The sequence below is a fragment of the Melospiza melodia genome, chromosome 1 (genome assembly GCF_035770615.1).
Source record: "Melospiza melodia melodia isolate bMelMel2 chromosome 1, bMelMel2.pri, whole genome shotgun sequence".
NCBI lineage: Eukaryota > Metazoa > Chordata > Aves > Passeriformes > Passerellidae > Melospiza > Melospiza melodia.
Genome location: NC_086194.1, coordinates 115,327,203 through 115,353,008, shown reverse-complemented (window position 1 = coordinate 115,353,008; position 25,806 = coordinate 115,327,203). Strand labels below are relative to the sequence as shown.

Genomic DNA, 25,806 nt, shown 5'->3' with positions numbered 1-25,806 from the left:
AGCTTCTCAGCAGTGAAATCCACACAATAGAGGAGACTGTGATATTCTGTACTGCAGTGTAAGTCGGTGTAGTGCATTTGTTTTGTGTAGCAAGCTGTGAGAGAGGAGGAGAGAAGTGCGGGAGATGAGCAAAGTCCGTCTTGATGAACTGTTATTCTGTATCTGTGCTGTGTTCTGTGCATTGTTTAGTTTTTCTGCGTTTGCTTGTTAATATATTGGGACAGCTCTTCACAGCAACCTTCACGACTTCTGTCAACACCTAAAGCATATACACGTGGGTACGAGATGATCAGCTAATTACTCAAGGAGTTAGAGACTTGCCAAAGTACCATTCGTCATTTTGATTTCTAGTAAATACTGATGGCAGGTTAGTTTGGTTACCTATAACCACTATCCACTTCAACAGTCTTATCTTTTGCACATGAATTGGAGGGAAAGTATTGAAATCATATGCAGGGGTATACCCAGAGGATCTGGGTTTATTCTGAAGCCTTGAATGCATCAGCCCTTCCATGAAATAGCTGTGAGTTAGGAGAGCATTCTGGGCATTGTCATGCAAATGGGGCCACCAAACATACCACTTTGCTTCAAAATTGAAGCATTTGCTCTGCAGTGACAAGTAGCTTTTAAAACTGGAGCAGGGTTTTCTGAGCTAAGTGGGCAACCCTATCTATCCTCTGAGATCTACTTTCTAAAATAAGTACCCGTACATGGAGTCCTAATTCCACATCTGAGTGCTCAGATTGGCACTTACCACATATCCATACATCTCTGTCACCATTTAACCAGGACAATCTCATTCTGATGCAGATTAAGGTGATCCTTTATCCTTGAGTATTGTCCTTCTCCCACAATCATACAATAAAAAAACACCAGAAGATGCACATAGTACTGTGAAATTGAGGTTGATCTGGTATTCAGCAATTCTTTAAGGCAAGGTCTCATGATACATTGCTCCAACCAGTACAATTTTAATTAATGCTACAGCATCTTCTCAGCAGCCTTCAAAAATTTAGCCAGTAGGTCATGAGGGAAAAACAAGTGCTCACCTGCCTCACAGTTCACAGAAAATACCTGTAATCAGAAACTGTTTCAGTCTAGTTTTGGGACCAACTTCAGAAATGGTAAGAAAATGTGACATGTTTTTCACTCTCTCTGTAACAAAATGAGCACATCCCAAATGCTACTTTTGGCTGTGCTTATGTAAAGGGGTGTGGAAAGAGCAGCAGAGTTAAACATAGTGACTCAGGATAAGGTAGCTTTTTACCAGCATCCTAATACCCATTAGAAGCCAGACTGGATTTCAGAGCACTGGCATTAAATGATAAACAGAATCCAGATTTTTGTTTTAATCCAAAATTGTATTAATTGCTTTGTGACTCAATGGAATTTTGTCCATCTCCTGAATGTAGACACAATTTTATTCCTAATCTCTGACCAGTATTGTTCCATGTGTTGTTCTGTGTTCCATGGAGGTGACAAAGCTGTAAGTGCAAATAATGGGTCCATCATAGTAATAGAAGTACTTGATCTGGTGGCCAAGTAAGGATTTCTAGAAGGTCATGGAAACAGTGGTTACTGCAATGCTGAAACAGTCAGGCTTCTCCAGTCCCTCATGGCCCAGTGTCAGTGGCACTGTCAGTGTGGTGCTGCATGATGCCTCAGCAATGGCTAATGGTTTCTGTACATGCAGGTTTGGGTATCAAATTATCTTAAGGACTTTCACAGCTTGTTAAGCCTTTTCAGTCATGTATGTTTGTCCTCAGAAACAGGAGCTTTCTTGGGATGACTGGCTAAAGTTATGGAGAGAGTTGCTTTCAAGTTGAGTTTCTGGTTTTTGCAGCACATTTAGATGGTACCTCAACTCTAGGGACCAAATTACCCTCAAACCATCCCAACATATAGTTCTTTAAATATTTGGGTTCAAATTCTTAATGTTGGTGTGAATGGATTCATAAAAGAAGAAGAAAGGATGTTAGGAAAGAGCTATTGCAGTTGCCCTTCTTTGTTGTTGTTGTTGTTGTGCGTTAGCTACATTATCTTCCAACCTCTTTTTGAGCAGTTATTTAAGTAAAACTTGGTGTTACATTTCCTTTTATTACAAATGCTATTTATACACAAATTGGAGCCGATCATGATGCAGCAAAGAACTTTTTATACTGCATAGATTGTGCAGCAAAATTGTGCTTTATCAGCATTACATGCCTCAGTGAGGAATGTTTTGCTGTTTTAAATCTCATCATTATGAGAAGAATTTATTATCTGGATACAAAGATTTTACTGGAAACCATTGAGCTAGGCTGTTGTCATCTAACTGAAAATGAAATCATGCTCATGATAATTAGGGGGATTAATGAAAAACCCACACTATATCTACTGTTTACATACAACCTCAGAGATCTACTTTATCAGTTAGAACATGGTCACATTTATTTTTGCTTCCTTGCCATGGGACAGTCCCAGAAATTTTGGGCAATCCTTTGCCCTTCTGCACGTAAACTCCTTGTCTACAAACGCGATGCAAGGTGAGGATGGTTGAGGTTTTGTGGAGACGAAGCACAAGGTGTGACAGGCCCATCTGTGCCAGCTTTATGAAGCACAAGTGCCCAGTATGACCATCCTTGCCTTGCGTTCACACGACAGCGCTCAGGCCAAGCGTTTGTGAGCGCTGCTGGTGGAGTCCGCAAACCTCGGTTTGTCTGACTGCTTCCTCTCCTGTGCTGCTGGTTCTCACTTGCACTGCAAGCCTCCCTGCCCCCACAGTTTCCTCCCTTTACCCAGCCCTTTTCCCCAGATGAATCTGAGGTAGAACCTCCTAGCAATTTTCCAAGGTTTTGGGCTCAAAGACTAAACTAATTTATTTTTGAATTGCAGATCAAACATAAACTGCAAAGAAGCATTTAATCAGTTAGGAGAAACAAGGGTATGGCTTGTTTAAGTCCCAGAATCCATAAACCTGTAATGATTTTATTATATTGGTGTCAGTTTTCATTATTTTCATAAATGGGTGTTCCCTGCTTAATGCATGATATTTGCATCTGATGAACCAACGAGTTTAAACATGGTTTGTTTTAATGCTTTGTGAATTTGCATCCAAATTCATCAGAAGTAATTCTATTTGAAATCACACAGGGCTAAACACAGTGGTTGTAAATCCATTTGAATTGAGATGCCAGAATCAGCCCATTAATCTACAAATCTGCAATATAATTTTAGTATGGTTGGTGGGATTTGGGTCTTTTTTCGTGATGAGGCTGTGGGGATATACCAAGTGCATGTGTGGGAGGGGAAGTGTTTGAGGAGGTTGTGATAAATTGACCAAGTGGGAGTATATCTTTGTTATGGAAACTGGTCTGTGAAAGGAACATATGAAAGGCCAGGGACCACGGTTTGAGCGTGTCTGTCACTGCCACTTGAGGTAGTGGCACCAGGAGAAAGCAAGTCTGTCAAATAAGCAGATTCCCATATATTTAGCATGATTGAGATTGGCATCAGCACCTTCCATTCTGTCTTCAGAGTGTCAGAGTTCACCCAGAGCTTGAGGTAGTGCTATAGCCTGCATTTAGTATTTGAAGTCCTCTTGCTAAACACTCTGTTACCTTGGATTTTTCTGTGGCTTATTGTTAAAAAGGGAATTAATAAATGCAGCAAGGTTCACCTCCAACAGAAATGGGCTGTTTTTGGAAGGAGTGGAGGGGGCTGTACTATAGCAAGCAGTGCTTCATTTCTTGGAAGCTGTAGAAGAAATCTGTATTTCTTTCAGAGAAAATGGAGAATTAGTTTAATTTCTGTGCTCTTAAATAGACTGAAATGTCTGGAATTAAGATGTTTGTTTAAGCTAATAGTTACCAGATTTGAAGATGAATATATCATTGTCTGCAAGTGCAAAAGAAGGTATGTATGAGAGGGATTACTCTCGAAGAAAATGTTTATCATTTTCCACACTACACATACTTTTTAAATGTAACAATGAAATTTTGGAGAAAACTATTTAAATAAAGTAAATAATACATGTTAAAAATGCGAACATGCTTAGTTATCCATAATGTACATGTGCCTTTTTAAAGGAAGGTATTCATTCATTTACTTGAACAGGTGACAATTCAAAATGAAATTCAGCTGATATTTTTGAAAATATTAATGTAATTACTTTTCTTAGTTATAATCAAGCTGAATTCAGTTTGAGAGGTATGTGTTTGACTAAGTGATATTTTGCTAAGTTTGTGTCTGCCTTCCTCTGGGAGCTAGCTGTCCTGGTTTGGCACTTGTGAAGCTGTAATTCAGGAATCTATGTCCCTGTTTTGAATGGCTTGGACTACAGCTAACAGGGTCCAGCTTAGAAAAGCATTTAGACCTGTGCTTAGCATTAGCTCTGTGCTTAATTCCCAAAAGTCTAACTACAGGCCCCTTCTTCTACACTTGCAAGAATTGCGATGAGTAGGAAGTCTGCCATCTGACATCTGTGAAATGAGCTGGTAGACTTGAGTCTTTTTCATAATGAACCAGTTTCCATCTCATAAAATTCTGTAATTGCAGATGGTATCAGTGGACACCTATGACAATCTCAGCAGAGATTGCAGCCCGGCATTCCTCATTATAGGATACATGGACACTGAACTCCTCTCTGCTCATGAATGTGGGGTTGAGTCATTGACAGGGCATTATCAGGAAAATTGCAGTGATGTGACTAGAGCTTCCCGGTGGGTAAATGGAGTACCTCAACTCTTGGAGTTGACAATAGGCTCTCCTAAGAAATGATAATGCAGTGATTAAGATTTAAAACTGGGACTCAGCACACCTTGGAATTCTTGTGTGACCCTGGCAACACACTTCTTATTGTTTTCCACTTTTCTGCCTGAAAAGTTAGTATAATGCTTTTTCCATTTTTATGGTGTTTTTTAGTGATAAATATGTTTCCAATTGCTGAGCAATTCACAAGATACAGTTTTAGATAGATGCCATTAGATTTTAAGTCTGTTCTGTTCAGTTTGCATTTGCATGCTCTTGTGCCCAGCACTAGTGGAAAGCAGGCCAATTTTATTTTGCTTCCTAATTCTGCATTGAAGAAACCAGCTTTATGCAAAGACACCTAAAAATCTTTCATAAAATTCACTCTATTGTTAGAGGCCCTAGAAAAACATTAATTTTGGATTTCTTTTAGCTTGTTTTTTTAGGCACTGATATAATTTTTTGTTCTGTGTAAGTTTTCATATGTGCATTTTCTTTTTGTAAAGAAAATAATATCATTCAAATATCTTCAGAGTCTTTTTGTTTCAGTAGAATCACTTGAATAATGTTTCAAAGGTAATTGGAGACACAATGAAAGAAATGGTGAACTTCAGTGGGTTTTGGAGCACTGGAACATATCCCAAAAGTTATGGCTACAGAATGTGTAAGGCCTACTTATGACTTGCAGCAGCTTTTTAACCTGTGATCCCATGGGCTGCTCCCAAGCTCTGTAATCTGCACAGATTTGAAATAACAAACCACAACGAGTCCTGGCAATTTGTCTGTTCCATGCCAGAACTTAAAAAACTCTGAGCTCACTAAACTAAGGTAGCTGGAAAAACAGTAAGAAATACTTTTTAAAGAGGTAGCTGAAATAACCTTTTAACAAAAGTGTCAGCAGGAGCTGTTAGTTTCTTAGTAGTTTTGAAAATCAGATCTTCCAGGTATCTTGCTTCAGTCTTCTGGGGTTTGTTTTTTGTTTGGGGTTTTTTGGTTTTTTGGTTTTTGTGGGGTTTTTTTTTTTTTTTTTTTTTTGGTGGCGATGTTATCTGGTCTCCATTTTGTCAAATATCCCAAGCTTTACTGCTTTCATAGGAATTGTCATGAATTCCTCTGAAATTTTGTCTACTGTACAAAAAAATGTGAACTAAGTTCCAGCAATAGTACAAGTGCTTGGCTTCATTTGTGCTATGGCTAAGGGTGCTGTACCAGGTCCCAAGTATGATGGCATTCACAGCAGAATGATGGCATTCACTGCAGCCTGCACCATGCTACAGACAGGTGAACCATGGTGTTTTCAACCACTTGGCATCTTTTAGTTGACATGTTTTTAAGCACTACTTGCCTTCGGTTGGAGACAGACATAGATAATAAAACTTTGAACAAGTGCTTTCAGAGTTGAGAACTAAGTGGCATTTTAAAATATTTTAGATAAATATGCTCATTATTTAATTTTAAAATAGTCACTCTTTTCCTAGTCAAAGTTGTGTCTCAGGAAGGAAAAATATTAAAAGAGCTAAAGAGATGACCTGACAGAGTGGCAGGGGTTGTTTACTAGTCCATACTTGACTTGGATTCATACTTCATATGATTGACAGTCATTGCAAGTTCTTTGGGTTTTAAGACTTAAGGCACCACAGTCCTGAGTGAACTTTAGTTCAGAATGGAGATGTTTACAAAAGTTATCTGAGTAGCTCCTGCAGAATCCTGTGCTGCTTTTCACTGAGTTGTTCTGGAATAGTATGGATTTGCAGTATAAATGGGGATGAGCTGGATTAAGTCATACTCTTAACTACTGTACACTCTATTTATTCCATCTGGGAGCTTCATCACCCTGGCACCTGAAAGTGGATGAGGCAGCTGAATTGACTTTCCATTTCTCACCATGTCTAACCATCTTCCTGCAGTATGACATGAACATTCTAGTGTTTCATCAAAATAAGATTATGCTTATCGAATAGGGACAAAAATTTTCCTCCCTCTCCAGCATTTGTAGATTATGTAGCTAGAATATCTGCACTTAAACTTTCGATATTTCCATTCAAGTCAGACTTCTAATAGTTCTTGTTTCACTATTCTGAATATTCTTTAGTCAAGATCTCTCTTCTAGAAAGATCAATACATAATTTAGTTGTATCTGTACCAGAACAATGTGCAGCAGACGTACTTTTAAATGTGCGATTCAAAATTGCTTTGGCCTGTTTTCTTTTCCTGTTTTACATTAGATAAACTCATATGTAATTTGATGAACATTGTCATTCTTTAAATTTCTTCAACATTACAGTTCTCTAGGGACTTGTCTCTCATTGAATATAATTTTTGCTTATTTACTTTCTCCACTTTCTCCACTCCATGCTGGTATGCAGTAGCACAAGTTTGGTGTTACATTATTATTTTCTTATTTATTTATGCTACATCCTGGTTTTCTTTGTTTTGATGTTAACGCTTCCAGTTTGGTATTAGCTCTCTGTGCCATCCAAAAGCTGTTGATTTCTACTTCTAGTTAAGCAACAATTTAGGTAGCCTTGTCAACAGGGTAGTTATTCAGCTCTTGAACACACAACTTTGCAGCCAAGTGCAAGCAACACGGTAAGGAGGTTCTGAGCCCTCGGGAAAGCTGCAGTTCAACAGTTTACTTTGCATTTCCCATGCAGCCCAGGCACATAGACCATCTTGCAGTTCCTGCACCAACAGCGTTCAGCAACAGCCCAGAAAGTAGCAGCTTTGGTACCTTCTGTCTTGCTTTACCTACATCCTGCCTTGTGCTTTCTAACACTGGAAGTGGAAGACAGTTCATTTAAGTGCTACTCTATCAGTAGCACTGAAAATATATTTCTGTCAGCAGAAGGGTCAATTACATGAACAGCTCCTCCTTTGAAGATATTTTGGAAACATCCTGCTTCCATCCTTCACCAGAGGTGAATCATGAAAAGAAGACTTTGTCATGAACTTGACCCTTGAAAGTGATATAAAATTTACCCATCTCTCCAGCCTCTATATACCCATCTATCCAACCTCCCAGAGCCAGCAAGTACCCCTGCTTCATGCTTCCTAAGTAATCCCAGCATTACTGCCAGGCCTGTGACACTCTGAGGTGAAAAATCAGCATGTTTTCTGACACTCATAACTTTGGCCATGGTAAGCCTTGATGCTGTCAAGTGCCTCAGGAGGAGTGAGGGGCAGCAAAGAGGAAGGCCTGTGCATTGAAACTGTCCCACCTATAACCAGCCCTATTCCTTCCTCCTCATATGTTGTCATCTTGCTCTGAAACTGACTTTTGGAGTGGGAAGTCTGATGTCAGAAGTTTAGGAACTGCCTTCACAATTAACTCACCTTCATCTTAAGCCAGGTACCACTGTGGAGACAGCTGTACTCAGGGCTGATCCTGTGTTGTGGTTGCACATGTAAAGTTGAAGCGTCTAATTGTGTTGGGGTTTTCTCCAAAACACAGCCTGGCGTGACCTACAGCTTTCAGACTAAATTACTGTAGTGCTCCTTTTGAGCTGTAGGTCTATTGTGAAAATACATAAGCATTATTTGCCACTGGCGTTACTCTTGATGTTGTAAAAGCCAAGAAACAGATCTTTCTCCACTGAAAACCTGTAAAGTGAAAACCATAAAAGCCTCTTTCCTTGTTTTCTTCTGAAACTGGTTGTACTGCTCTCTTCATTGCACTCTGCCAGACTCTACAGCTTAAATAAATGTGTCCCTCCTCCAGTTTTCTTTCCTGTGTTCCCAAGCAGGTGAGAAAAAGGAAAATATCAACTGTATGTCAGTGCCTAGATAAAAAGCTGCAAAATTAAGTTATGAAGCTTGCCTTTTTTAGCAAAATCTCATATTGAGCCAGTATAGTTCCTTCCTCATGGCAGATTATTGCTTCTATTCATGCAAATCAGGAATCATTCCAGTATGCTTTTGATGAAGTCCACAAAAGAGAGCACGCTCATCTCCTCCAATGTTTTGGACATTGAAACAGAGTATTTTTTTGCAAGTAAGATAATGCATTAATTGCTTCACTTAAAACATTAGCTTTTGATATAAGCCATCCCTTAGACTCCTGATACTTTGCATGCTGGGCAGTCTTGTCCTTGAAGTTACTGTAGTGCGCAATGATCAGAACTTAGCACTGATGTTTTGTTAGCATTTACCAGCAGTGTCTTGGCAGAGGGTGACCTCCTGTACTGTCTCTAAACATTTTCAATTTACGGACTCAAGAATTTTTGCTGCCTTTGCCTCTCATTCTTTTGAGGAGGTCAGCCCTTTATGAATTTGCCACAAGAAAGAAGTTCAGAATACCCTATATACTTAAACAGCTTAATAGGAATAGAGACGCAATGAACACACGACATACAATTCATTTTAATATTTATAGAAGAAATTCATGTTGTTTTAAGTGTACACAAGCAGCTGCTGTCATTTGGCTATGAGCAGATGTTAGACCTCCGAAAGCTTCACTGATAATTAAAATACTAACAGTTAGTGTTTTACCCCAGCTGCAGGTTCTGTTTACTGTAAATTTGATTTTAATGGTGCCTCTGTGCAGTTATTGAATAGAGGTTTGTTTTCTACTATACATGCAAAAGTGTCTACAATGAAGACAAATGGTTATTTCCCATAATTTACTCTGGAAAGATATGAATATAGCTGTAACGTAGTTGAATTTATAAATGAAATACAGATATGACTATCACATTTGAAATGGTAGTTTCTGCTGTCTTCACTAACAAAAAGAACTAGGGAAGCTTGCTATTTGTAGGTATTCCCAAGCATTCCTCCTAAAAACTGCTGTGCTTTTTAAATGGGTTGAGATGTGCCCTCAAGCAAAGAACAGGTGCTCCTTTTTACTGAAAGGGTGCATAAATCAGAATAGATAAATACAGAGAATCATGATACTCATAGTTGATAGGTATGCTGAAGAATATAATTTCTGCTTGATCATTTAATAGCATGATGTTTTATTTTGGGTATCCCTTACAAGTGTCTGTTCTCTTTTTTTCATATATGTACATCAAACGTTAGGGAAGGCCAGCCATTTTCAGAATTGTTAATCCCAAGGGCCTGATTATGCAAACACAATGCATAATGCAAGCAACCATGTTTAGTCCCTTTGAGACTATTGAGGCTAACTATGGCAGTAAGCACTACGCTTGATAAATAAATGTTTATAAAACCAAGATCTGAATGTATATATTCTTGAAAAACAAAAACTTCTGCTAAGATAACAATGACAAAAAGGTTTTTTCCCCTTTTTTTGACAAAGTCGTTAGTGTTTGGGACTAGACCTATTTCAGAAATCCAGAACATTTTCCCTATGAGCAGAGCTTGGGGATTTTTTCCCCTGATTTTTCTCATTTTAGTGTGTTATTTTTCATATTATATTATGTGTTCTGTCTGCCTAGGAAGCAGAAATCTCTAGTTTGACCAAGCGCAACCAGAACCCCTTGAAATTGGGATTCTGATTTAGAAGTGCTAAAAATGCACTCTCCATTTGCACTGCAGGGGATAAAACAGAAAGAGTGCATCCGAGTATCATCAATGTCAGTTGTTCCCAAACTGAGGGCCGGAGTAGTCTTTGAAGCTGGACTGCCAAGAAATGTCCAGACTGGCTATCCTCATCTCAGGCTGCTAAATTGCACTGTAAGACATAGCTGAAATACTCCAGATACATTCCTGATGCTGCTTGCCCGTGTAGGTAATTGCTGCATATGCCACAGAGAGGCTTTTGCTCACACATCAGAGTTGAGAGGAGCAGCCTGCATGGTGGCAAACAGGTAAAGAGAAAAGTGGTTTGCAAGTAAACCAGTTACTCTGCAGGTTAGGCAGCTGTAAATTCTGCAGTTAACACTGTACATGTTTGCCACAATCAGTGGGAGTTTTGGTATGTGTATTTTTTATTTGCATTCCGTCTGTAACACTGGGCTCTATAACATTCATTTTTGACCTTGAGTGCAGGAAAAGACAAACTGAAATTTTTCCTAGAGAAGGCTTTTTCCCAAAGGTTAATTAGACACTGAAGGGAAACTAAACCAAACCAAACAAACTGCCTAAATACCCTAACTGAACAGCTTGGCTATTTAATTTGGTGGTTGTCTTTTTCTTTTGTGTTTTTTTGTGGCCGTTGACATAGTTCTGTGAAATGTGGGAGGTAAAAATAGCAAGCAGGAAATTTCAGTCTGTTTTTCAAAAGAAAAAATATTACAAGAGTACTTTCACATTTTAGAAAGCTAAAGGACATCTCCTGCTTTTTAAGATACCTGAAATGTTAAAACTTCATCCTTTATTTAAGCACTTCTTAGAAGACCTTGAAGTTTCCAAACATGATTGAGTGGTTAAGGACAAAACTAGAAGCTAAGGCTGTTTTGAGTTTCAACATTGAAATATGACATTACTGGATTTTTAAGTATAAAATAAACTATGAATGTTATTTGGGATTTTTTTGGTTGGGTTTTTTTTTCCAGTAATCATATATTGAAAGGGGGGGAAATGAAGCCTTGTCGTATTGGTTTCTCTTGAGATTTACGTAATTTGTGTCAATGGTGGAATTTTTTTATGTCTTTTAGGGAGATGGTAAAGTCCCCTATAGGTATACTTATTTGTATTGCTTTACAAATATTTGCTGCCTTTGTGGACATAATAGCTGTAACAGGGCCATTTTGGGTTGCTGATTTATTTCACTTCTCGGTTTGACCCATCATATTTTCTTTCCTTCAGCAGAAGACATGAATGAGCCTTCACAATCTCTTATTTAGTAGCTTAACTAGCTGGTTTAAAAAATGCTGACCCATACCTTGCTTGCACATAAAAGCCTTGCAAATGATAAAGAATAGTTTGCACTATGGTCTAGGAGCAGAGATCTGGAAAATGCATCTTATTATTATGGCCTCTGAAAATCAGGGAAATCCCAAATTATGACACAGTTCCCACAGACTGTACTTAATTAATTGAAGTAGGGGTAGATCATTACTAAAATAGTTGAATGAAAACAGAGCAGAAACTTGTAACTTGATGAAGACATAAGTTATATTACTTTATGAATTGGAAAAGTGGGCTTACTGTACCATTCAAAATATTGTATTGCTGCCATATAGACAATAACTTTTAAAATAAGAAAATCAGTAGCTTGTTCAAGTGATGTTGGACATAAGGCAATTTTAAAAAATATTTTAAATTCCTTACAGGTTGCATTTAATTGAAGGAAAAGATGTTTCTTTGCATTCACATTATTTAATATTTGTTGCATTTTGTCAGATACAAAATGTTTGTTTTTGTCAATAAATAATATACCTAATGACCAAAGTATGAAAAATTAAGTGTTGCTGAATAGGGGACTATAAATCAGGCCTCCTAGAACTTTTACAGAAAAGGAAAAATAGCTGTTTTAAGCTAGCTGTGTAAATGCAGATCATTTCCGTCGTCATAATAGATTCTTTCATTCATGACTTACTGCTTTGTCCTAAAGGTGCTCCTTGTGAAGGATGTCCTCAGCCCAGCCTCACCACACACAGCCGCTTGCTGCAAGTTTTGGGGAAGGATTAGAATTCTAAAGAGGCTGCTGGCTGAGAGCAAGGTGGTGCTTTACATATAATATTAGCCCAGGCTTTCCTCACGCGTTGCGCGTTTCTTTCTGAGACAAGTCTCCTTAATGCCATCTTTATCTGCTACACGATGCATGAAATCTACTTTCTGTTTTAGAACTGCAGCTGACCCCCGACCCCACGAGTGGCGCCACAATGTGACCTTTCTATTGTCATCAGCTTTCATTCTCCTGAAAATTCTATGAATTTTTATTACAAGTTTTTTTAAACCAAGCTGAGGCTTCAACAAATTACTTGACACAGATGAGATGAAGTTGTTGAAGTAGTGTTAGATAAGTTTTACAGCCAGCATGTGTGCTGCTGAACAGTACAAAGCCAGTGTCCTACAATGTCATACACCAGTAACTGCTGAGCCTACTATTGGATAAATACATCATTTTATGGAACATTGATTGTTCTATAAACCCAATGGAGTATTATGCTCTATGATCAAACCATTTAGATTGTGTGTAGAGCACAGAAAATGCCATATTCAGGATGGTACTAAAAGTGCCATTTGTGTATTTTATGGATGTCATTACGGGGGAAACTTCTCTCTGTAGGCCCTGTTTACTGCAAAATTTTTTAGTCTGTAATGACATTTTTCATTCACAACGTATGCCTTCAAGAGAGGGGGCCCTTGTTTTATTTGTTTCATTCGAGTTTACTGCACAAATCCTGTACATTTTAATTAAATGTAAGCTTAACAAAAGAATAAGGTATTTATTCTGCAGGGAACAAATGATGACAGTAACAAAAGAATAAAACAGACACACAAAAGGAAGTCAGGTATTGAGTAAGAGAGAGGGGAAATGGTACTATGCCCTATTTCTAGTTTCCCAGACACACATTAAACATCAAAGCATTTCTTTTAGCCCTATTTCAGGAGTTTGTGGTCTCAGAGAATTAAAATAACCTGTGAATATGGATTTAATGTCTAAAATGTCCTGACATTTTCAAATAAAAAACTAACAGTCGCTCAGGACTCCAACTGATAAATAATGGCTCTGCTGAAATGACAGACTTCTTGGAAAGAAACCAATTCTCTGATCATTGCACCCCTAGATATGAAACACCTCCTTACAAATTGTCTGAATATGAGCTCTTGTATCATTATATTTTGTCATTTTAATGCCTATTTGTGTATCTTTTTAATTTGCAATGACATGCAATCAGCAACAAGTCCACTTCTCCCAATATTAATGTGGGCTTGAATTGCAGCTTATGTTTGCCGTGTCAGTCAACACTTACCCCTTCTCTTTAACTGTTAAGAGGGGGTGAGAGGCAGGCTGGGTTTACTGGGACAGCATGGTTTGTTGCTCCATACAGTCCAATAATGTGACATGTTCCTTAAATGCATAAAAATTCCTACAAATATTGTGTTGGATTCCAGTGCTTCATTTTGAGAATAGCAGCTAAGCCTCAAAATCTGTTGTTTTCTAAATATCTTCCCTACTTGGCTTTTCACTGTTGAAACAAAAGAAAACCAGTAAAATCTGCAACTCATATTTACCATGAAAAATCACTAAAATTGAAGTTGATGTTCCCAGTAAATTCTTGGTCATAGTCCAGTTAAAATTTAAAGTTACAGTAGATTCACATTAGTTTAAATGACACTTGAACTTCTACACAGCTCAACATTAATTCATTATAGTTGAAATGGAAGAATCTTCAGTGGGTGAATCTTTTACAATCTGATTGAGGCTGTTACATTTTATAGGAGCCATTTTTCAAAGCAGTACTGACAGCACTCGAAGTTATTAAATTGCTGAATCAAAAGATGGACCTGCAATCGCATTTATGAACTGTGATGGAATAGCTGGGGTTGCACTGAGCTGAGGTTAAGATGTTGGTGTAGTTAAGCTTCATCACACCCCTTAGTGACAGCAGTATTTACCCATGTAGTTTACTTTAATGGTCAGGAAGTGGCTTAACTCACCTCTGGATTCAAATAGATTAAGTAAGCAGTCAGAATGGCATAATTATCAGTGCTGCGAGGGATTCACCGGATAGCTCTTCACCCAGGAGACTTCCCATTCAATTGCACAGTAAAGACTGGAGTTGCATAGATTCACTGGCATGGCATTTATTTCAGGAGATGAAAACAGGGTGAATTTCCTTTTTCTTTCTCTTCCCCACACCAGAGCTTCTCCTCAATACACTGATGCTGGGTCCTGTATGTAAATTATTATGATCTTTGGAGAAAGATGTCATGATTTTAGTGTATGTGCATGTGAAAATTATCACTGTAGAGTTATTTTGATTTTGAAATCCAGTGGAAAATGCGTGATTTGTGGAGTTATTTTGATTTTGTGCCACATCATTGCCAGGCTCCTCTTTTACCTTGTCAACAAAGCAAGATTCCTGAGAGAATTAATTACTTATACTCTATTACAAAATGTGGAGGATAATTGTCATTTTATGTTGATTTCCCCTTCCTACTTTTCTGGTCTTTTGGGGGTCATGTGAATGTCAGTGCCTACAGAGAGCACAGGAAAAGTGGGAATAAGAACCAATTGTATACCACAGTAAGCTTACTTCTTGCTTATACCTGACAAAGTGTACTTCAGTTGCATGGGCTAGATTTTTATGCAGCATCACCTGTAAACACTCTAATTGTTTAAATTGTTAATTTTCTATTCCAAAGAAAAGAAAAAACCTGCCTTGCAAACTGGGAATAAGGAAGTTGTATGGCATCAGTTTAGACTTGTGAAGGTGATTTGCAGCCTTTCAGCTTGACAAAATTACTTCTTTGTGCTTCACAGTACAGTTCTCTACCAGAAGCTCTGTAATTGACAAAAGGATGGATGGATGGATGGATGGATGGATGGATGGATGGATGGATGGATGGATAGATAGATAGATAGATAGATAGATAGATAGATAGATAGATAGATAGCAGTGTAAGGCCTCGGTCTTTTAATTATTGATGTTATTTTGGAATTTTAGCTTGATATGCACCTTAACATAGCAAGTTGCTAGAGTCTGCAAGGCGCCAAGTATTCAGTCTTGGAGTAAGTCAGCTCCTACGTGTGAACTTTACCTTTAAGCAAATGAGTCTGTTTTTTAGAGCCCATTTTAATTCTCTGTGGGATCAGGGTCTGACAGCTCTATGCTTTGAAATGAAAGAGCCCCCTTAGACCAGCTTTAGTATAATTTTCTTGGTCTCTTGAGTTCAATGAAGCACATTGTTCACTACAACTGGCTTGGAAAGTACAGTGCTAGCCTGAAATTTCACTTTAAGTGTTGCTTTTTTTCTTGCCTCTTTTTATGCCAAGCAAGCCATGGCATATCTATTTGTGTCAGTGGTAAGAAGCTACACCTGTTATTCCAGAGATGTGATTTCAGTTTGTGTAGGTGAATTTAAACTGGAGTGTGGATATGGGCAGTTTCAGCAGCATGGACTTAATCAGCCTTCCCAAGGCCCATCTGCCATTAGACCCTCACCTTGTTTGCAATGTCCAGCACCCACTCTTCTCTCTGTGTGCACGGGTTGTGTCCCACAGCTTGCTCCCAGCACATGGAGGAGCTTCCTGGGTGCTTCTGGAGGGCACTGCCATGGGGAGACAGGGAGGGATAAAGCTGTCCTTCTGTGGACATTCACAAAGCTGGCCACAGGGTCCTCTCCTTTATGTCTTCCCACAAATATGTAGGCCATGCTTGGAGAGTGATGGCCTTGAGTTTGTACAGCCTTGGGCTCCATTTGCCTTGCTGAAGCTTTATTGTTAGTGGTGAGAATTGAGAAGGAAACCTTCAATGACACAAAACCAAACTGGGTGGCACAGCAAGCAGCTGGAATATGGAGGTTACAGGTATTATAGTTTGTTAATTGATTTAGTGCAGAAATAATTAAGATATGTAATTGGGGCTTCTCTGGGTTAGATTTTATATCCTACTTAAGGTAAGAAAACTACCAAGTGTTTTCACCAGGTAACTGGGTGAGTGACTGAGTCAGTCACATGAGCCAGAGAAGATGCTGGATGGAGAAGGAAGGGGGAGACAATGGCATCGAAATGACAGCATGGCAATGACCTCACAATCAATAGCAGGGTATTAAGAAAATCAGCCACAGTTTCTCACATCAAGTTATGTTTAATGTAATATACAATCCAAAAATTCATTGCTGAAATACCGAAGTATCACCAATAGGTTCTTCTGTAAAAGATGTGGCTTTTAACTGTATACTGTATTTATCTGGGCTTTTTTTAATATGGAATATTTTTGAAAACACATTTAAATTGTTAATAAGCTGCAGCATTGTTACACTCAGCAATTATTTCAACCTGTAAATATGTTATTTGGAAAACATGCAAATTGGTTTTGTTCATTTGCTCATTTTATCTGTGTTTTCTGTCAATGAAATCTAAAAATTGTCAGGGAATTTTTTTCCATTGAAGCTACAATTTGTTAAAGTAATGAACTGATACTTGCCATGATACCATGTTAACAGCATATTTTGTCTTGCAGGCATTGTGTCCAAGTCCTATGAGTGCCGACTGAAGGGGCAAGGAGCAACCTTTGTGGAAACCACGAGCCCTTTTACCGCGGCAGCGCTGGGAGAGGTTTCTCCAGTGAAGGAGAAGGCCTTTCAGGGCAGCAGGAGACAGCCCCAGTCCCCTGAGGAAGTTCAGCAGTTCATTATTATTCAAGGATACGACGGTGACTTCGCCATCGACGCCTCGGTGGAAGAGACGGCCGCGGCCACCCTGCAGACGCTGGCGATGGCGGGGCAGATGGCCAGGGTGGTGCATATCACGGAGGACGGGCAAGTCATAGCCACAAACCAGAACGGCTCCCACGTGAGCAGTGTGGTTCCTGAGCAGATCCTGACAGAGCAGTTGGCAGATGGTGCCACACAGGTGGTGGTGGTTGAAGGAGCGGGAGCTGACATGGAGGAGGCCGTTCAAATCGACGCGGTTCCTGACTCCAGCAGCACGGTGCTGCAGCAGATAATGCGACAGGAAGTTTTAGATGCTTCTGAGGCTACAGTCCATCCTCCAGAGTCTTCCTCGGCATTAGATGCCCTGCTTTGTGCCGTGACTGAGCTGGGTGAAGCGGAAAACAAATCCGAACTCCTTGACAGATGCAGGTCTGGTCACAAAGACTTCTTGCAAATGCCGAACCCAGAGATGCCCAGCATTCCCAGCGATGCAGAGGGACAAGAAATACAAATGTTCCACGAAGTTCAGGAGACTCAGGAAGATACCAAACCTATGGAAGTAGTGACACGGGTCATGCACCCATCGGCTATAATTGCATCTCAGGAGAGAGCTCAGGCTGCCTTCAAGAACGTGGTGCAAGGAGTGTTGCAGTTTGCTGTGTGTGACACAGCTGCGGCCGACCAGCTCATGAAAGAAGGTGTCACCCAGGTCATTGTAAATGAGGAGGGGACTGTGCATATGGTAGCTGGAGAAGGTTCTCAGATAATAATGCAGGAAGCTGGTAGCCACACGCTCAGCGTGCAGAGTGAACACATGGATTTAGTGGAGTCAGATGGGCAAATATCCCAGATCATTGTCAGTGAAGAATTAGCTCAAGCCATGGCTCAGGGTTCTGATGGTGACTTCTCTGAAGGTGCAACACACTACATTGTCACAGAATTGCCACCAGACATGCAGGATGAGCCTGGTGTGTACTCACACGCTGTGATAGAGACAGCTGGATCCCAAGACATTTTGCAGACTGGTACTGCTATAAAAGCAGAAGCTGTAGCCCCTGATAGAGCAAGAGAACAGTTAACAGGCATGGTCATTTATACAGAGGGTGGCTCACAAGTAATTCAGGGCCAGAGAGATTATAACAAAGTACAGGAAGCATGAAGAGCTTCACTCGTAGGCTGGGTGCAGAGCAGAGCTGGATATTACCAGAATCATGGAGGCACTGTATTCCTGGAGTGCTTTCTGTAAAGCCTTCTCAGTAGAACTTCCTCCAAACCAGAGGAGTTCACTGAAGAGGATAATACCATTTTGTTACAATAGCTCCAAGAACTATTATATGTGATTATTATACAACAAGCATACTAGGGTACAAAACAGGATAAAAAGCCTCCCGCCCGAAGTAGAAATTGTTCTGTTGAATGCTTTCTTTGTTGATGTTTTTGTCTTAATGTTGTTTTATCTCAGGGTAATTCCCTGCCTTCTGTCATTTTTGTATAACATAATCACAGGAGTAAAATAATTGCACTTATATGTACATTTTGTGAACAGATAAATATGCAAAAAAATACAAACCCCACAATAACAAGGTGAACAGGTAAGCATATATATGATATTCGGTGCCCTTCTTCGTTTTAAAGTAGAACAGATGACATTTTGCTTTCCAAACTCTTACTTTAAAACATGCTTGGCTAAAAATATGTCATCAAAATATGGATTTTTTTTGCATCTAAAATTAAAGTTTTCATAGTACTTTACTCTTTCATGGTAACACATTAGACTTTCCCTAAAGAAGAGCTAAAAAAAGTTACACTTCAGAAAATCCTTGATTATACATATTTGGGAAGAAGAACTTGATGCCTGTAACTTCCACTTAATTTTAGATGAGAGTCCTACATAAGAAATGTGCATTTTTTGAAAAAAATATTGTCACTGTCAGTGTTTTGCTTTTCTTATAACTAGTGCTTCATATAAATACCATTTTGCAGTTCATTTTGTGAGCTACGTCTCAAATGTTAGGAGGATTTTTAAAGAAAATTCTGACATTGACATTAACAAGTAGGGGGAAACAAAAGGTGATCTTGTATTTCTTGCTTAGTCCAGAATGTCAGTTATTTACTTGTGGATATACTGCAATTGTTCAATGCAAGTTCATGTTGAAAATATTTGTTTCATGATAAAACTGCTTCTGTGTCTTTAGAAAAATTGTAAAATATAAACTGGCAAGGTTTGGGGATTTTTTTTTTTGTCTTTCAAATAAAATGTTAGCATTAAAATGAAGCATCATGATTTTTAATATTAAACAATAAACAGAACTGGCATTCAGCAGGAGCAAACGAATGCTATCTGTTATGTCTGTGCATTTTCTCTTTTCTCTTTTCCTTTCTCTAGCTTGCTAGATAGATAAAGATAAAAGAATCTAATTTCTGAAGTGTGCCTCATGCATGCTTAATATAATTGTGTAAGTGTTTAGGGTATAAGCCATGCTGACTCTAGAGATAACTGGGTTTCCTATCATGTTTAATATCTTAAAATTATCAACTGTAAGAAAGTTGGGGTGGGGTAAAACAATAGTTCCTTCCTGAAGCAACCGCTTAAAAATGTATTTTCTAATAGGGCTGCTGAGAAAAGGTGCTTCATTCTGGGGCTATAAGATCCTGCTGCCTCTTCATCTCTTATTATTATTATTTTTCAAATTTTGTTATTTTCCAAGAGTTGAGGTTGTGTCTTTGTCAAACCCCCAAAAAAGTAATTTTCAAGTTAGACATCAAGATTCATAATTAGGCGAGTTTGACTTGCTCATCTTTCTTAAAAGTGACAGGCTGTTCACTTACTCTTAAATACTGTCTTCAGCAAACAGTGACAGGATCAACTCCCGTTTGTTATCAGGAAAAAGGTGACCTTTACAAAATGATGGCCCTCTGCAAGACTCTCACAGATGTTCAAAAAACTGAATGTTTTTCAGTGGAAATATTTCTTCTTGATCATTTCTCCTGTTAACTGTAGCCCTGTGGTCTTGCAGCTTGGATGCTAATTCCTCGCTGTGCTTAGTCCTGTATGGCTAACCTTTCTGCTGCAGTACAGGGTGTTGACACTGACATGCTGCAGTTTACCATTTGTGATTTATTTAGGATAAATATGTCTCAGGTGGCATTTAATCCTTCATAAAACCAGTGTAGCCTGCAGTGTCAAACCAGCAATCACATTGTATGCACAATGAAAAGAGCAGACCTTTGCATAAAAAAAACGCCCCAGTGGTAGATGTTCCTGTGCTTGGGAGCACTGGAAAGGATTCTCTAACCTACCATGTGCTGTAATTACCTGGGAGCTCAGGTTAACCATACTGTTCTCTGAGTGCAGTCTGATCAGGAGAGGTAAATTTTCCTAGGGCTTTTTTTTTTTCTTCTTCTTCTTTCTAATGTGCACTTTAAAGTTAACTTATTAGTGCCCTACAAATGTAACATTAGAAATCAAGGATGACATTCGTTCCTGTGCTGTCATCCTGCTTAAGGACTCCATGGACTGGCTCAACCTCATGCTAAAACGCGCTCTCTGCCACACACTGACAGCTGAGGCTAAGGCAGGTCTCTTCCAGCACCGAGGAAACATCTCTGGCATTTGTCTCCCTCCTGTGCCAGAGCTCCTGGCATTGCCCCAGATCATAACCTGGGAGGAGATGAGCGTATTGTTCTATGGATCTTCCAAATCATTCCCATGCCTTCTGCCTTGGAGAGCAGGGAAGATTAGGCTGCAGAGGGAGGCACTTAGAGTAGAGCAGCACCTGAAAAAGCCCTGACCCTCCAAGGGCCATGCATGGAGCTGGTGAGGCACCTGTGGCACGTCTGGGAGCAGGCTCAGAAGCTGCTGGGACCCTCTGCCAGAGACAGCCTCCAGTGTGGGAGCATCAACTTGTGTGGTGGATTTAGGAAGGTGCCCAGCCCAGGCTGCCATTCACTACACATGTGTTTTGCTGTTTGGTTTGAATACCTTCAGGTGCCTGTCTCCAGAGAATTCAAGGGCTCTGCTGTAATGGAAGTGATTGTTGAGGGGGCAGTATTCCCATGCCAGTCCGTTGCTTCCTGGTGTTCTGACTGCCAGAGATATTGGCCTAATTTTCTCTTTGTTATCCATTCTGAATAAGCATTAATGAAGTTGGATTATACTGTGACAATGCCAAACAGGTAAAAATATAAGTATTTTAGAACCATGGAACTAGTATGGAGGGGGAAAATAGATAAATAATAAATAAAATAAAAGACAGACCAAAAAGAAACCAACAAATACAACTAAGCCAAAAATACTCCACCAAAAGTGAACCAAAAATTTTAAGTGAAGACAGAGAAAGATATTTCCAGCAAGCAGTTTCACCCTCCTTTTCTTAAGAATCAGATACACACTTCCTAAGGCAGTGTATCCTGGCCTCTGAATTCAGGCTCCATCTTTGGGGAAAAACAGGAGATAAGACATAGCTGGAAACAATATTTAGAGAAATATTTCCTTTAACAAAAACAAAAGAAAAGATCCCAAAACCCAGCATCACCTAAAGGGCCCACAGCAACATGCCATTCTGCCTGACTTGCAGCTGCACTCCACTGTGGAAATGAGATGAGCCAGGGAGTTGATGTGCTGTGCTCATGCACATGTGGATTGTGCATAGTCCTGCAAGCACTGCTGTCGTTTATAAATGCTGCTTTAATACCAGGAGTGTTAGCTCTTAGTCCCAGAAGAAATACATTTGTGATTTTCGTGGCCAGTGGATTCAGCTCATGCAAAAGCTTGTAGGAATCTGTTTTAAAAGTTCCTGTGCCTCGGGCTGGCCCTGAGCTGGACCTGGGTTTGAAATACAGGTGAGTCCCCTTCAGAAAATCCTGGGGATTGAGAGATGGGGCTGGAGCTGTACAAGGTAGGCAAAGGTCTCATAAAGCAACCTCTGGGGCTTTTCTCCAACTTTCCCTGCTCAGTAGGCTTCCTGAGCACAAAAGCTGTAAATAGAATAGAGAGGGAAGGGTGAAGATTGAAACTTGAAACTAAGTTAGTTCAAATGAGGGGATTAAGTAACAGGGAAAAAAAGTCATTCATTTGGCAAAACAGAGAAGAGCTGTGAGATTTCACTTATTTTACTGAGCAATATTAGCCCATAATTTAAGATAGTGTGTGGCTCCCTCAAACAGGCTACCCCCGTTCTATCTTGTTGAAGAATACAATTCGTTTTCTGCTCCTCTAGGGTGATATCATTTTATATGAAGAAAAAAGTTAGCTCAGATGGCAGTTATATGTTTCGGAAGCACCTTCTAATCAGGGATTGGTGATTCATTATTAGCTTCAGCAGGCGATCCATCTGACATGTAAGGGGAAAAAATTAGCAGCTGTCACTGCATGATGAGTTAATTTCCTGATAGGCCTGACACTGAAAAGCCATTTGGAGACATGGAGATGGCTGATGAGAAAACCCGGTGCTGGTTTATAATTGGAGAGAAAGAAAGGGCAGAGAGACAGAGGGAGATGGGGGAGGGACCGAGGCTGCTCTACAAGTGGGGATGGATGTTTGTGTATTTACTAAATAGACTGCTCCACAATAACCTGCATCTCTGTGCACACACACCTGGGCGGGTAAGTGATAGGGACCAGGGCCTTTCATTTTCCTTCTGCCTGGTGTCATTATTTCCAGTCGTTGGTAATTAGTACTGCAGACGGTTTTCCGCTCGCTCCAGCCCGGGTGTACAAGCACGCGATTGGGTTATCTGGCGGTGACATTGAAACCTGACATTTTAGAGGAAAGGGGAGAAAATGACGCTACTCCTTTAATGGTTCTCGCTGCAATTTGCTTAATTGCAGCTTGAGATTTCAATCAATCATATAAAAATAAACTTATCTGAAACAAATATTGCTAAAACTTCCAAGAGCACAATTGTGAATGATGAGTGTTCGAAGAAGGCTCTTGTAGAGCATGAGGAAATATGCTCTTCAAAAGATGTAAGCACATGGCTCTCTGTTTACCCTTTTTAAGAATGATAAATAAAACTATGGGAAAAATAGGTGTTCAAGACCAAATGCAGTCCACTGTGGAATCTGCCTTGTGTGTGTAATTGGGACAGCAGTGCAGGGACCTTCATATGTATTAAAGAAAGCTGATAGGAAGCCCTTGACTTGGGACTAATTCCTTCAGTGGCTATGCGTGTCAGGTACTGCTTTAAAGGGATTTTTTTTTTTTTTTTTTTTTTGGTCTTTAGGTAATGTATCTAATATGCCCAGCAAAGCTTTTCTTTTAACTAGGGGAAGAATGAATATTTAAAGGCTTTGTTTTGTTTTTTTCTTTTTTAAGTGGTAGAATATAATGGGATTTTCCCCACCATCAGAAGAAGATAATTTTTGACCAAGAAGAGGACAAGCCAGTAACTCCGCTTGTACAAAACCAATTTTGACTTTTTCTATTAGGATGTTCTTAAATGGTGGCCAAGGATTTGGGAGCAGTGATGGAGAAGCAAAGATCCACCACAGACTGGTAGATCCAGCACATATTGTGCAATTGAAATTGATGTGTGTGTATACACAAACCAGGATTATGTCCTGCAATATAACAGGACACCTGACCTTGTTTAAAACACATTCTTGTCTTCTGGCAGCAACACATTTGTCAAGGCTACTTTGAACAACCAGTTGTACGGCGCAGTCCTGCCCCAGAGGTCAGTGTTAACAGAGAGCCATCGGGTTCTGGGAATTTCTGATGAATAAGAATAGCAATCCCCCGGGCAGCAATAGATTAATTCTGGGATGGCTTTTCTTCCATATTCCCCAAACCTCTGATCACTCTTACTGCTTGGAATCCCCCTTTCTTACTGCTTGGAGTCCTCATTACTTACTGCAGCTTTTGCATGTCTTGATTCAGCTTCTCGGAGATTCCCATTGCCAGTTTGTCATGTTTGGAAGTGAACCATGTGGTTGTGCAGGGAGCAGAAGAATGGTTGATTAGTTAGTTGCCTCTGCTGGGATGCATCCCTTGGTATGTAAGTATCCATGAGCTTCAGGATCCGTGCAATGCTCAAGAGGCAGATTTTGAAAGTAGTCCAGCTCCTTGGGAGGTCTGGTTGGATAACTTGAGTGTCCCGAGGGGACATCTGGTCAGACAAAGGAGAAAAGAAGGTTTAGCAAATGCAAGGGATGGAGTCAGAACCTTTGATTCTTGGTCTGCTAGGAACCAAGCCTGTTAAGGAACTTTGAGAGCAGAAACGTAACTGAGTTATCAGGGACCAAAAGCCATGACTGTTCACACATAACAAAGCCACACACCTGAGCTGAAAGACAAGGAGCAGATATAATAGGAGGCAAAACCAAATGTTTTGCACCTACTCAGATGTCCAGAACCTACTCAGAACACAAACACAACTCCCTTCCCCTCTGTTCTCTCTTTCTTCTCCACCAATGCCCAGGGCAGACACAGGCAGCTTGGTGGCCACATTGCACTGACCCTGTGGTGCCGTGCAGGACACAGTGTCGGGTTTGGAGTTCTGACCATCACAAGTGTTGTAAGCACTCCTAACACCTCCAGATTCCCAGGAGGGGAGACACCCACAGAGAAGATATGTCTCATCCAAATATAGAGAGTCACCAGGGGAAGGAAAGGACTCGTTTCTGTGGCAAATAAAGTCCTTGCTAGCAGATGTCTTACTCTGAGAGAGCTTCAGGACTTTCCCCCTAACCCTGCTAAGCTTCTTCTATCTGCCAATGTGTTCCTCTGTCGCTGGGTGTGTAAAACAGGCTTGTGTTTTCTGCTCAGCAGATGGTGGTGATTGCTGGTGTTTGGTAGCTGTGAAATCCAGATGTCCAGCTCCAGGAGGATTTTTCCCTTGCTAGGGACATCTGGCCATCCTCTCAGCCTTACTCTTTCTTCTCCTCATTTTTGCTTGGAGTCTGTAAGCTTTGCCCATGTATTTGCAGAGCAGATAATTCAGCTAATCTATTCATGTGCCTTATTCAAGGTTAAGAAGGAAAGAGCAGAAGGAAGCCTGGGGTTGTTTGTGTTTGTACCTGAGGACCCAGATAGGGACACGTGTGTCCCAAGCCCCCTGCCTGCTCCTGCCAGGGCAGCAGAGAGACTGATGCTGCTGTGGCACATTGAACAGACATAATGGCACTGTTGGCTGGGAGCAGCTTGGTGGGGATGGCAGGGGAAGGGAAACCTAGAGAGATGCACCAGGATGGCTGTCTTGCTTTGGCTCAGAGCAGCTAGGCACCATGTGGGGTGTTTCTGCTCAGACTCCTGCCTTAGATCCATATGCAAGCTATGATGATAAAATCCAGGGACAGCAGGTAGTGCAGATATTTAAAGCAAATGGAAGCAGAAATTTCCAGGAGCATTTCTGTTTAGTACCTTGGATCCACAAGAGAAATGATGAGTTACTTGTGAGAGTCTTTAGATACCCTGACTTCTTTTAGTCATTATTTTCCTCAATTCCACAAGTGAATTTCTTGTTCCTGCAGGTAAAGGGCTGGCTCTGACAGGAACAGACTAGCTGCACACCTGGTCATCCTGCCAGTGGACCACTCTGCTACAGAAAGTGTATTGCTGGGCTGTGCTATGATCTGTGTGAGATCAATGATGTGGAAAAAAGCTGGCTGCCAAGGAGCAGGACACAAGTCTCAGGCACCATGTCTGTTGGAGTGAGCATAGGGAAGATAATAAACTCTCTTGCTCTTGTAGCCTGTTGGTATCTAACTCCAAAATTTGATAGACTAAGTGCAAATGTGGCAGAAACTCTTACCAGTCTTCTCTTCTACCCTGGATGCCAAGTTTGTCCTTCAGTCCCCATTTGCTGTGCCTTCTACTGGAGACCTAAAATGACCCTACTCCA

At 40.2% G+C, this 25,806-nt stretch overlaps 1 protein-coding gene across 1 annotated transcript in view; it reads left to right on the top strand.

Moving 5' to 3' along the window:
- The window catches only part of ZNF407 (zinc finger protein 407), a 334,044-nt gene extending 314,807 nt beyond the window's left edge, over positions 1-19,237 (top strand). Inside the window, exon 9 of the mRNA XM_063165163.1 lies at positions 16,770-19,237. Within this exon, the coding sequence (XP_063021233.1) occupies positions 16,770-18,121 (1,352 nt within the window). The 3' untranslated portion in view covers positions 18,122-19,237. The remainder of the gene's footprint in view (positions 1-16,769) is intronic.
- The last annotated feature ends 6,569 nt before the right edge of the window (positions 19,238-25,806 follow it).